Source organism: Cnephaeus nilssonii, assembly GCF_951640355.1.
Source record: "Cnephaeus nilssonii genome assembly, chromosome: 5".
Classification (NCBI taxonomy): Eukaryota; Metazoa; Chordata; class Mammalia; order Chiroptera; family Vespertilionidae; genus Cnephaeus; species Cnephaeus nilssonii.
In genome coordinates, this window is record NC_137076.1 from 20,561,035 (window position 1) to 20,575,266 (window position 14,232).

Here is a 14,232-nt window from a genome sequence, read left to right on the forward strand (position 1 = left end):
ACGCTCTATCCACTCAGCCAAACCGGTTTCGGCAAATTATATATTTTAAAAAATTACATATAAGGACACTATAGGAATAGCCTCTATACCCTACTGTTGGCTTGTTCAAAAGCTCAAAGGGCCTCAGATTATAATGTATCGGGTGAGTCCTCCCCCTTGGACCTCTGACAGCCTCTGGCAGTGTCATAAGATATTCAGTATAACATGAAACTTCTTGTCAACTTTCAAAGCTGTGAACTACTTTATGTCAGCTTCCACTACAAAATAATGACCTTTGGTATCCTTTGTTTCTTCATCAATGAATCTGTGGTAGATATTTCTAGCCACAGAACTCATTGACTTTTTTGGTTGATGTAGGATCTTATATTTACTAACTACTGCCTTGTTGATTTCTTTAATAGCATCAGGAATTTGACAATAGGTTAAGTGGAATTTCATGTACGCAGGAATGCCATTAAACTCCTCAGAAGTTATAAATGGCATTTCTTTAATATTCCTCTGCTCTTTAGAGGGCTTCTTTGTGACTCCAGGTTCCTCAACTTTGACAGGTTCTTCAGAGTCAAGATCTGATACATTACCAGAGTTCTGGGTTACTGTTACTTGAGGAAAATGGGGAGGAATATTTTCTTTGAGATGCTCCACATCTTTATAATCTTCTTCAAGAGATGCACAGAGTTCCTTGAGTGAATTGGCAGTCTGTTCTTGAAATTAAATTTCTAATTCCAAATTATTTAGAAGTTCATTTATTACCATGATCTCATCTCCTATTTTATTTAATACTAGTGGCCTGATGCACAAATGAAGATTCGTGCAAGAATGGGCCTTCATTCTCCTCGCTGCTGGCATTGCCTTTGCTCTGGCTGGAGTTGCCTTTCTGTCTTCCCATGCTGCCCAGAGGCCTGGAGAGGCTGGGGTGGTGCGGAACACCTGCGTTGTCTCCATGGCAACGACACAAGCGTCCTGCCCCATGCTTGGCACCTGCGCATGCAAATTAACCCTACACCTTTGTTGGATTAATTTGCATACTCACTCCTGATTGGCTGGTGGGTGTCACAAAGGTACGGTTAATTAGCATGTTACTCTTTTATTAGGTAGACTAGAGGCCCAGTGCACAAAATTCGTGCACTGGTAGGGTCCCTAGCAGCTGTTGGCTGCCAGCCAGGTACTCCCTCCATTCCCCTGGCTGCCTGCCACCACTGGGGCCTCCCTCCCTTCCCCCAGCTAGCCCCGCCCCCTGGATGAACTCCCAGTTGAGGGGACAATTTGCATATTACGCTTTTATTATGTAGGATAGTCTTCGAGTTAGGTTCTTGACTGCAGTGTCTTAATGACAGAGATTTTTAAATATTGCCAATCTTTTCATTAATATGAAAACATATTTGGTCCAGATCTGAAGAGGACATCCTTTAAGCCTCTTCTGCCTGCTTCCGATGTCAGGATCCTCCATTTCACGTGGTTCCTGGAGCAAAGGGCCCACTCGGGGCCTAGAGGTGAGCCATTCAAGCTCTCTTGTTTGGGGGATTTTTGTGTGTGATTGCCCTTAGTTTTATAAAAAGTGAAGTTCCATATATACCATAGTTTTTACCCTTTTTGAGTGCATCTGATCTTCATCTTCCTTTACCTATTCAGACCTGTTCCTCTTCCCCTTGTATGTTTTTGTTGTCACAAATTATCCCTATTTATGCTACGAGTTTTTTGGCAATCCTACTGATAATGTTATGATCTTATGTTCTTTGTTTTAGGTAGAATAATTTCCTTAGGTATTTCCTGCAATGGAGATTTTCTAGTGATAAAATACCCCAGGTTCTGTATGTCTGGGAATGTTGTTATTTAAAGGATAATTTTGCTGGGTATAATATGCATGGCTGGTAAATTCTCTCAGACATTTGAATATTTGGTTCCACTCTCTTCTGGCTTGTAGAGTTTCTGCTGAGAAGTCAGGTGAAATTCTGATAGGTTTTCCTTTGTAGGTCACTTCCTTCTTTTTCCTGGATGCTTTGAAGATTTTTTTCTTTGTCACTAATTTTTGACAGCTTTATTACCAAGTGCCTTGGAAAGGGCCTCTTTGGATTGAGGTAACTAGGTGTTCTGTTTGTTTCTTGGATTTGAGGATCTAGTTCTTTCCATAGATTTGGGAAGTTCTCATCCACTATTTGTTTTAATAGACTCTCCATTCCATACTCTCTCTCTTCCTCCTCCGCTATGCCTGTGATTCTGATGTTATTTTTTTTTCATGGAATCAAAGATGTCTTATAGGGCTATTACATACTTCTTTATTCTCAGGTCTCGCTCTTCTCCCCTCTGCATCATTTCTTGATTCCTATCTTCAATATCACAAATTCTTTCCTCTAACTGGTTGGTTCTATTTTCTATGCTCATCAGCTCACTCTTAATTTATTTAACTGCCTGCTTCATTTCCAGGATTTCTGCTTGATTCTTTTTTAAAATTTCAATTTCTTTGGAGAAATACTCATTGTGTTCATTGATTTGTTTTCTGAGTGCGCTGAATTGCCTGTCAACATTTTCTCGCATCTCATTGAGTATTTTCAGAACTGCAACCTTGAAATCTCTGTCATTCAACTTGCATAATTCCATGTGTTCCAGTCTGTTTTCTGGGGATTTTTCCTTTTCTTTCTGTTCATCCTTGTGGTTGTTCACAGAGTTCACTGTTCTTTGTTTTCCCATTTATCTCTGAGGAGGTCTTTCTACTCTGTTCCAGTAGATGGCGCTGAATTGCAAGATTTTTATCCTCTGTGGCCTCACAGTATTGAGCCTCTGTTGCTTGGGGTTTGTTTTTCCCTGACAGTAATGGCTACTCCTGATCTCTGCAGGTCCAGCCCAAGCACCCCTCCCTGGGGTTCAGTCACAGAGGGAAATTGTGTTTCTACTGCAACAGCTCTTGGCGTACAGATAATACACTCCTGGAGCCAAGTCCTGGAGCCAACTCCAAGGGCGATGGGAAGCGAGATTTGGGAGTCCAATCAGTGGCAGGGCTCTGCGATTTCCTTCCTTTGCAGAGCTGCTCTGTAGGGCGGGTGTCTGCTGACCCGCAGCTCACGCATGCAACTTAGACCCCATTCACAACACGCCCTCAGCTTCAGACACTCACTGCTGGCGTGCACGACCGCACAATGCCGCTACTCCAGTGGCACCTCCAACCGCTAGCCAGTTGCCCGGTTAGCTCTCCATCCCTCCCAACCAGCGGAGGGAAGTGCCCATAATTGCCGCTGCCAGTTTCCAGCCGCGCAGACAAGCTGCTGAGCTGTAGCCCTGTTTGGCACGCCTCCCTTCTCCTCTCTCTGCTTATTCCAAGGAGCCCACCTTAGTTGTTCCAGTGTGCGGGTCTCTCAGGCGTGCATTTGTGTCGAACAGGGACTTCTTTATTGAATTGTAGGTGGTTATTTTTTTGAGATGCTAGGGGAAGAGGGGAGATGCGCCCTTACACCGCCATTCCTCTGACTAGGCTGTTTTCTTGGCTCTCTGGAAATGTTATAGGAAAGAAATGAGCCTAGTGGGGCTGCTTTAGCTCACTGAGAGGTCAGAGATAAAGGGGGCCTTGGAGAAGGCATCGGGGTGGAGCTACCACATGTTCCCCTGGTTGCAAGTCGCGTGGGGACCCTTAGAAATAAAAAGTTCATGCCTGGGAAGGGGCATGGGTGTGCTCTAGGGCAAGCTCACATTGAGCCTTTGTCCTGAGGGCTTTTTATCCTTTTTTCCCCTGCAGGAAGAATCTTAGGGGAGGATTTGGTAGATTATTCATCAGCTTTCAGGTGCATTTGTAATATGCTGATGCATTAAAATGAGTGTATAGGGGAGTGTTGGTTTATTCTTTGGTCTAATCTACTGTTTTACTTTTATCTTAGGTCTGTCTGGCTTTAATGGGGTTTTTGTTATTTATTCCTCTGACTTCATTTGTCCTTGGGTTTAGCTGGCACAAATGGCTTTAATTGGGTCTTTGTTCTCTATTTTCTTAGGTCAGCTAAGCTATGTTATTTACAATCGCTAAGATTTGGAAACAGCCTAAGTGCCCAGCAGTAGATGAATGGATAAAAAAGCTGTGGGACATTTACACAATGGAATACTATGCAGCTGTAAAACAGAGGGATCCCTTACCCTTTGGGACAGCATGGATGGACCTGGAGACTATTATGCTAAGTGAAATAAGCCAGTCTGAAAAAGACAAATATCACATCATCTTACTTATTTGTGGAATCTAATGAACAAAATGAATTGACGAACAAAATAAGGCCTGAAGCATGGAGGCATGGAACAGACTGACATACCTCGATGTGGGGATGGGAGGACAAGAAGAGATAAACCAAAGAACTTATATACTGATATGCACAGCCCATGGACACAGGCAATAGAGTGATGAAGACCTGGGTGGAGGTGGGGGGTAGAGGCTGGGAGGAAGGGGGAAAAAGGGGTGGGGAAATGGGAGACATCTGTAATCTATTAACAATAAAATATATATTAAAAAAATTAGAAAAAAGAATTAAAATAAATAAATAAATATAAGGGTTTTTTTTTTTTTTTTAAAAAGTCTCTTCTTCAGCTAGTCTTCAGTTGCTAATTCAGAGTAAATGTTCCCCAATATAGTTTTATTTCCAGTTTGGATCTGAGAGGAGGTGCAATAAAGATCCCCTGCTGTGACCTTCGTGGCAGGGTTCAGGATCTGAAGGCGGGGCCAATGCACAAATGAAAATACTATACAAGATATCTGATTTAGAAGGCATTGGGGGCCAGGTGGAGACCTCTTTCTTGAAGAGGCAGACCGACCTCTTGCCTGGTCTGTTTTTTATTTACTTGAACACCCATTTTCCCTTTAGCAATGCATACAGGCAGATCAAAGGTAAAGTTTGGTAAAGTATAATGATGATCAGGTTAGGAAATTGCCTTGAGCCATTGAGCCCACAGCAGGGTAATATTATGCTGATTTTCAGCCCTGCTGAATATCAGGGTCCATGGTATTCCAATGTTTCTTTTTGCATAAATATGCTAACTGCTGTTTGCTTTAGCCTCCGGCACCCCACTACTATCTTGAACACCCTTGGACCTGGAGATTATTATGCTAAGTGAAATAAGCCAATCAGAGAAAGACAAATACCATGTGATCTCACTTATATGTGGAATCTCATGAACAAAATAAACTTAAGAACAAAATAGAAATATTGACATGGTTAAGTTGTAAGACTGACAGCTGTCAGAGGAAAGAGGAGTGGGGGGACTGGCAGAAAAAAGATGAAGGGATTAGCCAAAAACATATATGCATAACACATAGACACAGACAACAGTGTGGTGACATCCAGAAAGAAAGGGGGGTGGAGGCTAGGGGGAGGTGGGCAAAGAGGGGGGAAATGGAAATGGAAGAGACTTTGTTTGGGATGATGGGCTCACAATGTAGTGTGCAGATGATGTTTTCTTGAGTTGAACACTTGAAGCCTGTATGGTTTTCCAAACCAACATCACCCCAATAAATTCAATTAAAAAGTATAATGGGGGTTTCATTTTTTAATTTTTTTGAGGAAATTCCATACTGTTTTCCACAGTGGCTGCACCAGTCTGTATTTCCACCAGCAGTGCACAGGGTTCCTCTTTCTCCACATCCTCGTCAGCACTTGTCGTTTGTTGATTTTTTTTAAAAATATATTTTATTGATTTTTTACAGAGAGGAAGAGAGAGGGATAGAGAGTTAGAAACATCGATGAGAGAGAAACATCGATCAGCTGCCTCTTGCACACCCCCTACTGGGGATGTGCCTGCAACCAAGGTACATGCCCTTGACTGGAATTGAACCTGGGACCCTTGAGTCCGCAGGCCGACGCTCTATCCACTGAGCCAAACCGGTTTCGGTGGTTTGTTGATTTGTTGATAGCCATTCTGACAGGTGTGAGATGGTACCTCATTGTCATTTTGATTTTCATCTCTTGGATGATTAGTGGCTTTGAACATGTTTTTATATGTCTCTTGGGCTTTTGTATGTCCTCTTTTGAAAGGGGTCTATTCAGGTCTTTTGCCCATTTTTTGATTTGATTGTTTGTCTTCCTTTTGTTAAGTTGTATGAGTTCCCTATAAATTTTGGAGATTAAACCCTTATCAGATATACTAGTCGGATATACTAGTAACATTGGCAAATATGTTCTCCCATGCAGTAGGCTCTCTTGTTGTTTTGTTGATGAATCCAGAGACATAGAAGTATTGAACAGACCATTCAACCTCATAGGGAAGGCGGGAGTGGGGTGTGGGGGGTAGGAGGTGTTGAAAGATCAACCAAAGGACTTGTATGCATGCTTATAAGCATAACCCATGGACACAGACAGCAGGGTGGTGAGGACAGGTGCTGGGGAGGTTGGGAAGGGGGGATGACCGGAGAGAGGTCAATGGGGGAAAAAGAAGACATATGTAATACTTTAAACAATAAAGAATTAAATTAAAAAATATAATGGGGTGATATAATATGACCGACTGACAGAACTGACCACACAAAATTAATTAATTAATTAATTAATTAATTAATTAATTAATTAATTAATATTTATTTTTTTCACACAAAATTTATTAAATTCACACATTCCCCCAATACATCTACACATATATAAAATAATACACTGTCAAACACTAAAATACTTTGACAGAAACTCCAATTTTGTTTGAAAGTATGGAATTCAAAACCACAACAAGAAACCAGCTCTCACTCTATAAACTGTGTAAAGAGCTTGTACAATTTACAGTGAAGTAAAAGGCTTATAACTCTAAATATAAACATTTGTACCGGGAATAAAATAATTGCAAAGTAAAATTGTTTAGTATTCTCTTTTAGACTTACTAAATAATATTTTTATGTGAATAGTCAATGAGAGATGATACTGTAAAATGTTTCTCTCAGGAATGAATGTGGCAAGGTTTTAGCTACTGCCATAGAGCTGAATCTTTTTAATGAATACAAAACAGCTACTACATAAGCACTCATGTTGCCCCCACCCATGAAGTTCCCCTTTTATTTTTAACTAGAGGCCTGATGCATAAAATTCCTGCAAGAATAGGCCCTTGCGACCCCAGTTGCCTTGTGGCCCCGTCCCCTGCCCACTGGTTGTTCTGGAAGGTCATTCCAGAAGGTCATTCCGCCGTCCAGTCTAATCAGCATTTTAGCTCTTTATTATATAGGATTTGATTTAATTATTTTTTTGGAACTCGAAATATATGCAATTTTATTTTTAATGTGAAGCACTTTCAATAAGAGTAAAGCGAGAAAGTTCACATTAGACAATGGATATATCGAGGGAGCAAAGTTTATTTGGGATCACATATAGAATTTTTGTGATTTTTACACAAGAATTAACATATTATAAAATTGCCCTTGTATAAAACCCTGAGTAACCTAGATAACTGACCATAGGGGTGACTCTGCTTTTGCTTCCCCTGCCCTAATTCCAACTTTTATATTTTAAATAAAAAGCAAACCCACAAAACCCTACCCATCCTGCCTTTGGCCTCCAATAAAGGCAGAGCCCTTCAGTCAAAGTCCATTTTTTTCTCTCTCTGTCTCTCTCTTTCACACACACACACACACACACACACACACACACACACACACACACACTTTCCTGTATGGCTTTCGGGCTTGCAGGACCTATGAGTAATAAAATTTACATTGTCATAGCTCCATGATGGTTATTTCAATTATAATAAGGATCAAAAGGGTCCATCTAGTCACAACATTGATTGTGGTCTGAGGAACAAGTAGTAGGACCCAGGCCAGTGCCCAGGCGTTCCTATCCTATTGCATCACTATCAACAGACTGAGACTTATAGGGAACAATCATAAAGTCTACAGTATCAGGAAGATCATTTAAGGTACCGATGTACAAAGAATGAGGGACACATAGTGAACACAAGAACAAATTACTTACAATGATATATGTCATTTGAGAAGAAATTATTGTTAAGACATCAATGTTGCCAATGAAGTAAATGAAAATTTCCAAATATTTCTGATCACAGTTGGAAAAAAGGACAAAGGGAAAACTGTCTACATAATAGACAAAGCAGAAAGCTTAATAAAATGATACCTGAAATTGTACAGAGAAGTTAAAACAAAGATAGGAAACTCAAGGACAGAAATAAAAGGAGCAAGTCTGAAAAACCACAATCTGATTAAAGAATCACAATTTCTGATTTTGAGCCTTGGAGCCTCAAAATCAAGGCCACTTTTTCTACCTCAGGATGATTGTCCCCTTTGTACCTGCGATCCCAAAAAATCTTTTCAGGGCCCTCTTTATGTCTTTGTTTCTCAGACTGTAGATGAAGGGGTTCATCATGGGTGTGACCACCATATACATCACTGAGGCTGCTGCACTTGAGTGAGAGCTCTGGGTAGCAGCAGAGCTGAGGTACTCACCAAAGACTGTACCATAAAATAAGGAGACAACTGAGAGGTGAGATGCACAGGTAGAAAATGCTTTATACTTCCCCTGAACTGATGGCATTCTATGTATGCAGGACACTATCTTAGAGTAAGAGTAAATGATACCAGCCAGGGGACCACCACCCAGTAGCACAGTTACAAAATACATCACCATGTTATTGAGAAAGGTGTCAGAACAGGCAAGTTGGACCACCTGCTTAAGTTCACAGAAAAAGTGGGGGATTTCCAAGTCCGTACAGAAGGACAGCTGCAATACCATTAAGCTTTGTAACAAGGAATTCAGGGCACTCATGATCCAGGTCACCAGAACCAGCAGTCCACAGAGTCGGGGGTTCATGATGACCATGTAGTGCAAAGGGCGGCAGATGGCCACAAACCGGTCATAGGCCATTATGGTTAAGAGGATGTCATCCAACACTGCAAAGAGTATGAAAAAATACATCTGGGTGATGCAGCCTTTATAGGTTATGACTTTGCTCTGTGTCTGGATGTTCCACAGCATCTTTGGGACGGTGGTGGAGGTGAAACAGATGTCTACCAAGGACAGGTTGGAGAGGAAGAAGTACATGGGTGTGTGGAGGTGGGAGTCTGAGCTGACGGCCAGGATGATGAGCAGGTTTCCCAACACAGTGATCAGGTACATGGAGAGGAAAAGCCCAAATATGAGGGGCTGTAATTCTGGTCCTTCTGAAAATCCCAGAAGAAGAACTTCTGAAATTGGGGTATCATTGCCTTGTCCCATGTGCTGTAGGTGACTAGTAGGAAAGAAAAAATAGCATGATTAGTTTTTACATAAATGGTCATTACTAATATAGTTGAAATGCTACAATTATATTTTGTATCATGGCCTTTAAGACACAACCCAGCCTATGACAACTCTGATTAGGAGTTTCTGTCCTCCTTAGACCTTTTCCCCAAGGTGGTCATGGGTTACATAGTGTTTTTATTTTGTTTTCAAATCTTTATTGTTGAGAGTATTATAGATGTCCCCCTTTCTCCCCTTATTACACACCTCCAACCAGTTCCCACCCCACCCCAGTCCTTCACCACCCTACCGTTTGTGTCCATAGGTAATGCATATATGCATATAAATTCTTTGGTTAATCTCTTCCTGCCCCCCTCCCCGCTTCCCTCTGAGATTGGTCAGTCTGTTCCATGTTTCCATGCTTCTGGTTGTATTTTATTCATCAGTTAATTTTATTCATTAGATTCCTTGTTCATTTATTTTGATTTTTAGATTCCATTGATGATAGATATGTATTTATTGCCATTTTATTGTTCATATTTTTTAAAATCTTTTTCTTTTTCAACGTTTTTGTTGAGAAATCAGTTGACAGTTGTATGGGCACTCCCTCATAGGTAACTAACTGCTTTTCTCTTGCTGCTTTTAAGATTCTCTCTTTGACTTTAACCTTTGGCATTTTAATTATGATGTGTCTTGGTGTAGGCCTCTTCGGGTTCCTCTTCTTTGGGATTCTCTGCACTTCCTGAAGTTGTAAGTCTGTTTCTTTCACCCGGTAGGGGAAGTTTTCTGTCATTATTATTATTTTTAAGTGTATTTTTTATTGTTGATACTATTACAGATATCTCCCATGCCCCCATTCCCCCTCCTCCCAGCCCCCCAGGTCTTCACTACTCTATTGCCTGTGTCCATGGGCTATGCATATAAGTGCATAAGTTCTTTGGCTTATTCAAATAAGTTTTTAATATCTTGCTCTCTTTTTTGTCCCTCTGGCACCCCCATAAGGAATGTTGGTATACTTCAAGTTGTCCCAGAGGCTCCTTACACTATCCTCATATTTTTGGATTCTTCTTTCTTTTTGGTCTCCTGATTGGGTATTTTTGTTTCCTCATATTTCAAATCACTGATTTGATTCTTGGCATCCTCTCTTGTACTGTTGAATCTCTGTAAATTCTTCTTTACTTCAGATAGTGCTTAATTTCTGACTGGTTCTTTTTCATGTTTTTGCTGTTCTCACTAAGATTCTTGAAATTGTCACTAAAGCCCTTGAAGGTCTCATTAAGATCCTTGAGTATTCTTATAACCATTGTTTTGAACTCTGTATCTTGTAGTATGTTTTCGTCCATTTCATTTAGTTTGTTTTCTGGAGATTTCTTCCATTCTTTAATTTGTGACATGTTTCTTAGTCTCTGCACTTTGGCTGCTTCCCTGTGTTTGTTTCTAAGTATTAGGTAGAGCTGCTTTGTCTCCTTGAATTGGTAAAATGGCCTTGTATAGTAGGTGTCCTGTAGGGCCCAGTGGCTCAGCCTCCTCAGTGCACTCTAGGTGCACCCCTGTGTGGGCTGTGTGCACAGTCTTGTTGTAGTTGAGCCCTGATTGCTGTTGGAATCACTGGGAAGAATTGAGCTCCAAGCCAATTGACTGTGAGGACCAGCTATTTCTATAGCAGAAGAGTTGCTGTGCAGTAAATACCCCTGTGGAGCAGGACTTGCTTCAGTGGGGCTTTGGTGCTCAATGAGTCTGCCCCTTGAGTGTGTTGCTTGTGGATGTGTAGAGTTGTAATCTGCTGTGGTCTGAAGCTGTCCACTGGGTGCATTGGCTCTGAGTCCTCCCAGAAGGTGCAAAGTTAGCCACTTCCTGGGGCCACCTGGCAGGAGCCACAGAGAGATCTGCAGATGGCTGCTACTTGTGTTGGGCTTACCAGTGCCTATGGGAGGCTGAAATGTGAAGCAAGGCAGGTTGCTGCTAGTGCCAGGCCTTGAGCCTTTTATTGAGAGATATGGGGCATGCTGATTGCAGCTGCTGCTTGTTTGAGAGATTTTAGGGAAGTCTGAAGCCTGAGCCAGGACAGGCCATTCGGAAAAGCTGCTGAAAATAGCTTGGGTGGGGCTGCAAATTTGGTGGGGTGAGGTCTCAGGGAATCAACAGGGTGGAGCAAACAGTGTGCTCCAGATGATGGAGACTCAGATATGGCTGCCAGTCAGCTCAGTGATGGGGGAGGTCTCAGCATAGGAATAGTGAACTCTGTGAGCACCCCAGTTTGGGAGAAACACCCCCCACCCAAGTTCTTGCCCTGATGCCAGACAATCCAGTTCTTTTCTGTATGTCCCATGACCCCCCCAATCTGCTGCCCTAGTTCTGGGGCTTAGAGGGAGCGAGTCTGGGTAAGTTCATGTTTTGGCCCTTTAAAAGGAACTCTGGGGCTCCTATAGCCTCCATGCCACTCAGCCACAATTCACACTGGTTTTTATAGTCTGAAGTTATAGGAACATCTCTTCCTGGCACTGGAACCCTGGGCTGAGGGGCCTGGTATGGGACTGGGACCCCTTGCTCCTCATGGGAGGCCTTTAGAGCTGAGATATCCCTCCTGCTCTAAAAATGGCACACGTGGTGTCAGACCAGCCCATTCAGCCCTTCTGCCCATCCTGCCAGTGTTGGTGTACTTTCTTTTTTACTTCTCTAGTTGTAGGACTTCCATTCAGACAGCTTTCAGGCACTTCCAAATGATGGTTGTTCTGTATTTTAGTTGTAATTTTGATGTGGTTGTGGGAGGCAGTGAGTGCCGTGTTTACCTATGCAGCCATCTTGGTTCTTCTACACAGTTTGAATGAGAAATGTTTTCATGCACTTGAGGGATATATGTTGAGTAATGGCCATCTCTAGGGAAAGGGTATAGGATGCTGAGAAAAAAAATCCTTAAAATATAATGATGATGAAAGAATATACACAAAATATAGGTCATATATACCATGCCATATGGTGTCATGTGAAGAAAAGAGAAAGTACATATAAAATAGAGTGGATGGAATATTATTTTATACTGTGAGTTCAGGAAGCCCTGCAAACAAGGTGACATTTGATCAGGGACCTCAAGGAAGTCAGAGTGGGGGACACAAGGTTATTAGGTGTGCAGGAAAAGAGTCAGTGCAAAAGCCCTGTGATGACACTTGTTCCCGATATTCAAGACTCAAAAAGGATCCAGCATGGTAAGGGGAATAATCGAGAGGGGAACAATAACAGGTGGTGTCAGAGAATGTGAAGGAACAAGGTGGCCTCCGTGCTCACAAAGAATCCCTTGTTCACGTGTTGTTCTCTGCACTTTATTAATTTTGTTTCAAAAAATATTGTAAATACTAATGGATTCCCCTTTTATATTCATGTGTTGGTTAACATTCTGGCATCTGTATTTTAACCAGTTAACTGCCACGATATTTTAAATTTAATTAAAAATGGTCTGCTGCTTGCATCTGTGGACTCTTACAGAGTACAAATGGTTAAGGAACACATTTTGGAGTATATGTGCTCAGATCCAACTGCCCCATAACACACACACACAAACACACACACACACACATCCCACCACCCCCCAAACATGAGAGTGCACTACTAATTACTATCTGGGGCCATGTTATCACCAGACTTTTCTCACCCCATCATAATAATTAGAAAAATAATGATATAAGGAATGATGTCAATACCAGTTTATCTTTAACCTGAAGAATATAGAAGTAGTATCAAATTCCAGTTGGTCAGCCTCCTGTGGACATGTAAATAGGGGACTCTATTTTCTTATGGCTATGTTGTGTCCCCTATTTAAAGAAACTTTAAAAATTGGTTAAAAAACAGAGAGAAAAAAATGGACATAAAGAGAGAAAAGATCTAATAGCGCAAGTGAGTGACTGAGATGAGGCAAAGCTCCTTAGTTCTGGCAGAATTCCAACCCCAGTCCTGTCCCCTGATGCCCAGAATAACTAATGAAGCAACAAAAAAGCAGTTTATCCAAGAGAAAAATGTGACATTTTACATTGTCAAGATGCTGTACAGATTGAACATTCCTTTGGAAAAAGGAGCAAAGGAAACAAACACAATCTACATCAGCAAATACAACATACAATAATAGGGGTTATTGATGAAATGGAAAACAGTTTGTAAATGGTAATAATACATGCCAGCCTTTTGTAATTCAATGACTGACTTTTCAGTTTAACTACCACATATTAGCTGTTTAAACTTGCAGGCCATTTGAACCATTTCATTTCTTTAAGTTAATTATATTTTTTGGTACAGCCTACATGGTTTTTACATGCTTTCTTTATTTTTTATCAATCATTTTTTTATCAATAAATTTTTAAAATTGATTTCAGAGAGGAAGGGAGCAGGAAAGAGAGATAGAAACATCAATGATGAGAGAGAATCATTGACTGGCTACCTCCTGCACCACCACACCAGGGATGGAGTCCGCATGCCAGGTATATGCCCTGACCAGGAATCAGACTGTGACCTCCTGGTTCATAGGTTGATTCTCAACCACTGAGCTACACTGGCCAAGCTAATTTATTTTTTGTTAATCCTGACCTGAGAATATTTTTTCCATTGATTCTAGAGACAGTAGAGGAAGGAAGAGGAGAGAGAGAGAAAGAGAGAGAGAGAGAGAGAGAGAGAGAGAGAGAGAGAGAGAGAGAAACATCAATGTGAAAAACATTGATTGATTGCCTCCTGCACCTGCCCAGACCTGGAGCCAGGGAATGAACTTGCAACCCAGGTATGTGGCCTTGACTGGGAATTCAACCCATGACCCTTGGGTGTGTAGGACAACACTCTATCACTGAGCAACACTGGCCAGAACTATATGCCTTTTTAAAAAATGAGGTAACATTGGTTTATGACATTATCTAAGTTCCAGGTATACAACATGATAATTATTAATACCCTCACCTGATGGTGAAGATTGCAGCACCCATTGGCCCATGATGATGGACAGATAATCAATATACTATATGTAGAGTGCTTGGTATACTTCGTTTTTGTTGATAAATGAATGGTTACCACTGTGATGGGATAAGGC

The 14,232-nt window shown here is 41.4% G+C and overlaps 2 protein-coding genes across 2 annotated transcripts; both read right to left on the bottom strand.

Annotated features, from left to right (window-relative positions):
- Positions 1 to 237: 237 nt before the first annotated feature.
- LOC307100382 (SKA complex subunit 1-like) lies at positions 238 to 2,522 on the bottom strand (the record flags this gene model as incomplete). The annotated part of the gene is made up of 2 exons (XM_079772754.1): positions 238 to 701; positions 2,513 to 2,522. 2 exons carry the CDS (start codon positions 2,520 to 2,522, stop codon positions 238 to 240), a joined length of 474 nt encoding a protein of 157 aa, XP_079628880.1.
- Positions 2,523 to 8,213: 5,691 nt separating this feature from the next.
- LOC307099300 (putative olfactory receptor 7A2) lies at positions 8,214 to 9,250 on the bottom strand (the record flags this gene model as incomplete). Its single annotated transcript, XM_079770651.1, has 1 exon — positions 8,214 to 9,250. Exon 1 carries the CDS (start codon positions 9,165 to 9,167, stop codon positions 8,214 to 8,216), a length of 954 nt encoding a protein of 317 aa, XP_079626777.1. The 5' UTR covers positions 9,168 to 9,250.
- Positions 9,251 to 14,232: the final 4,982 nt, after the last annotated feature.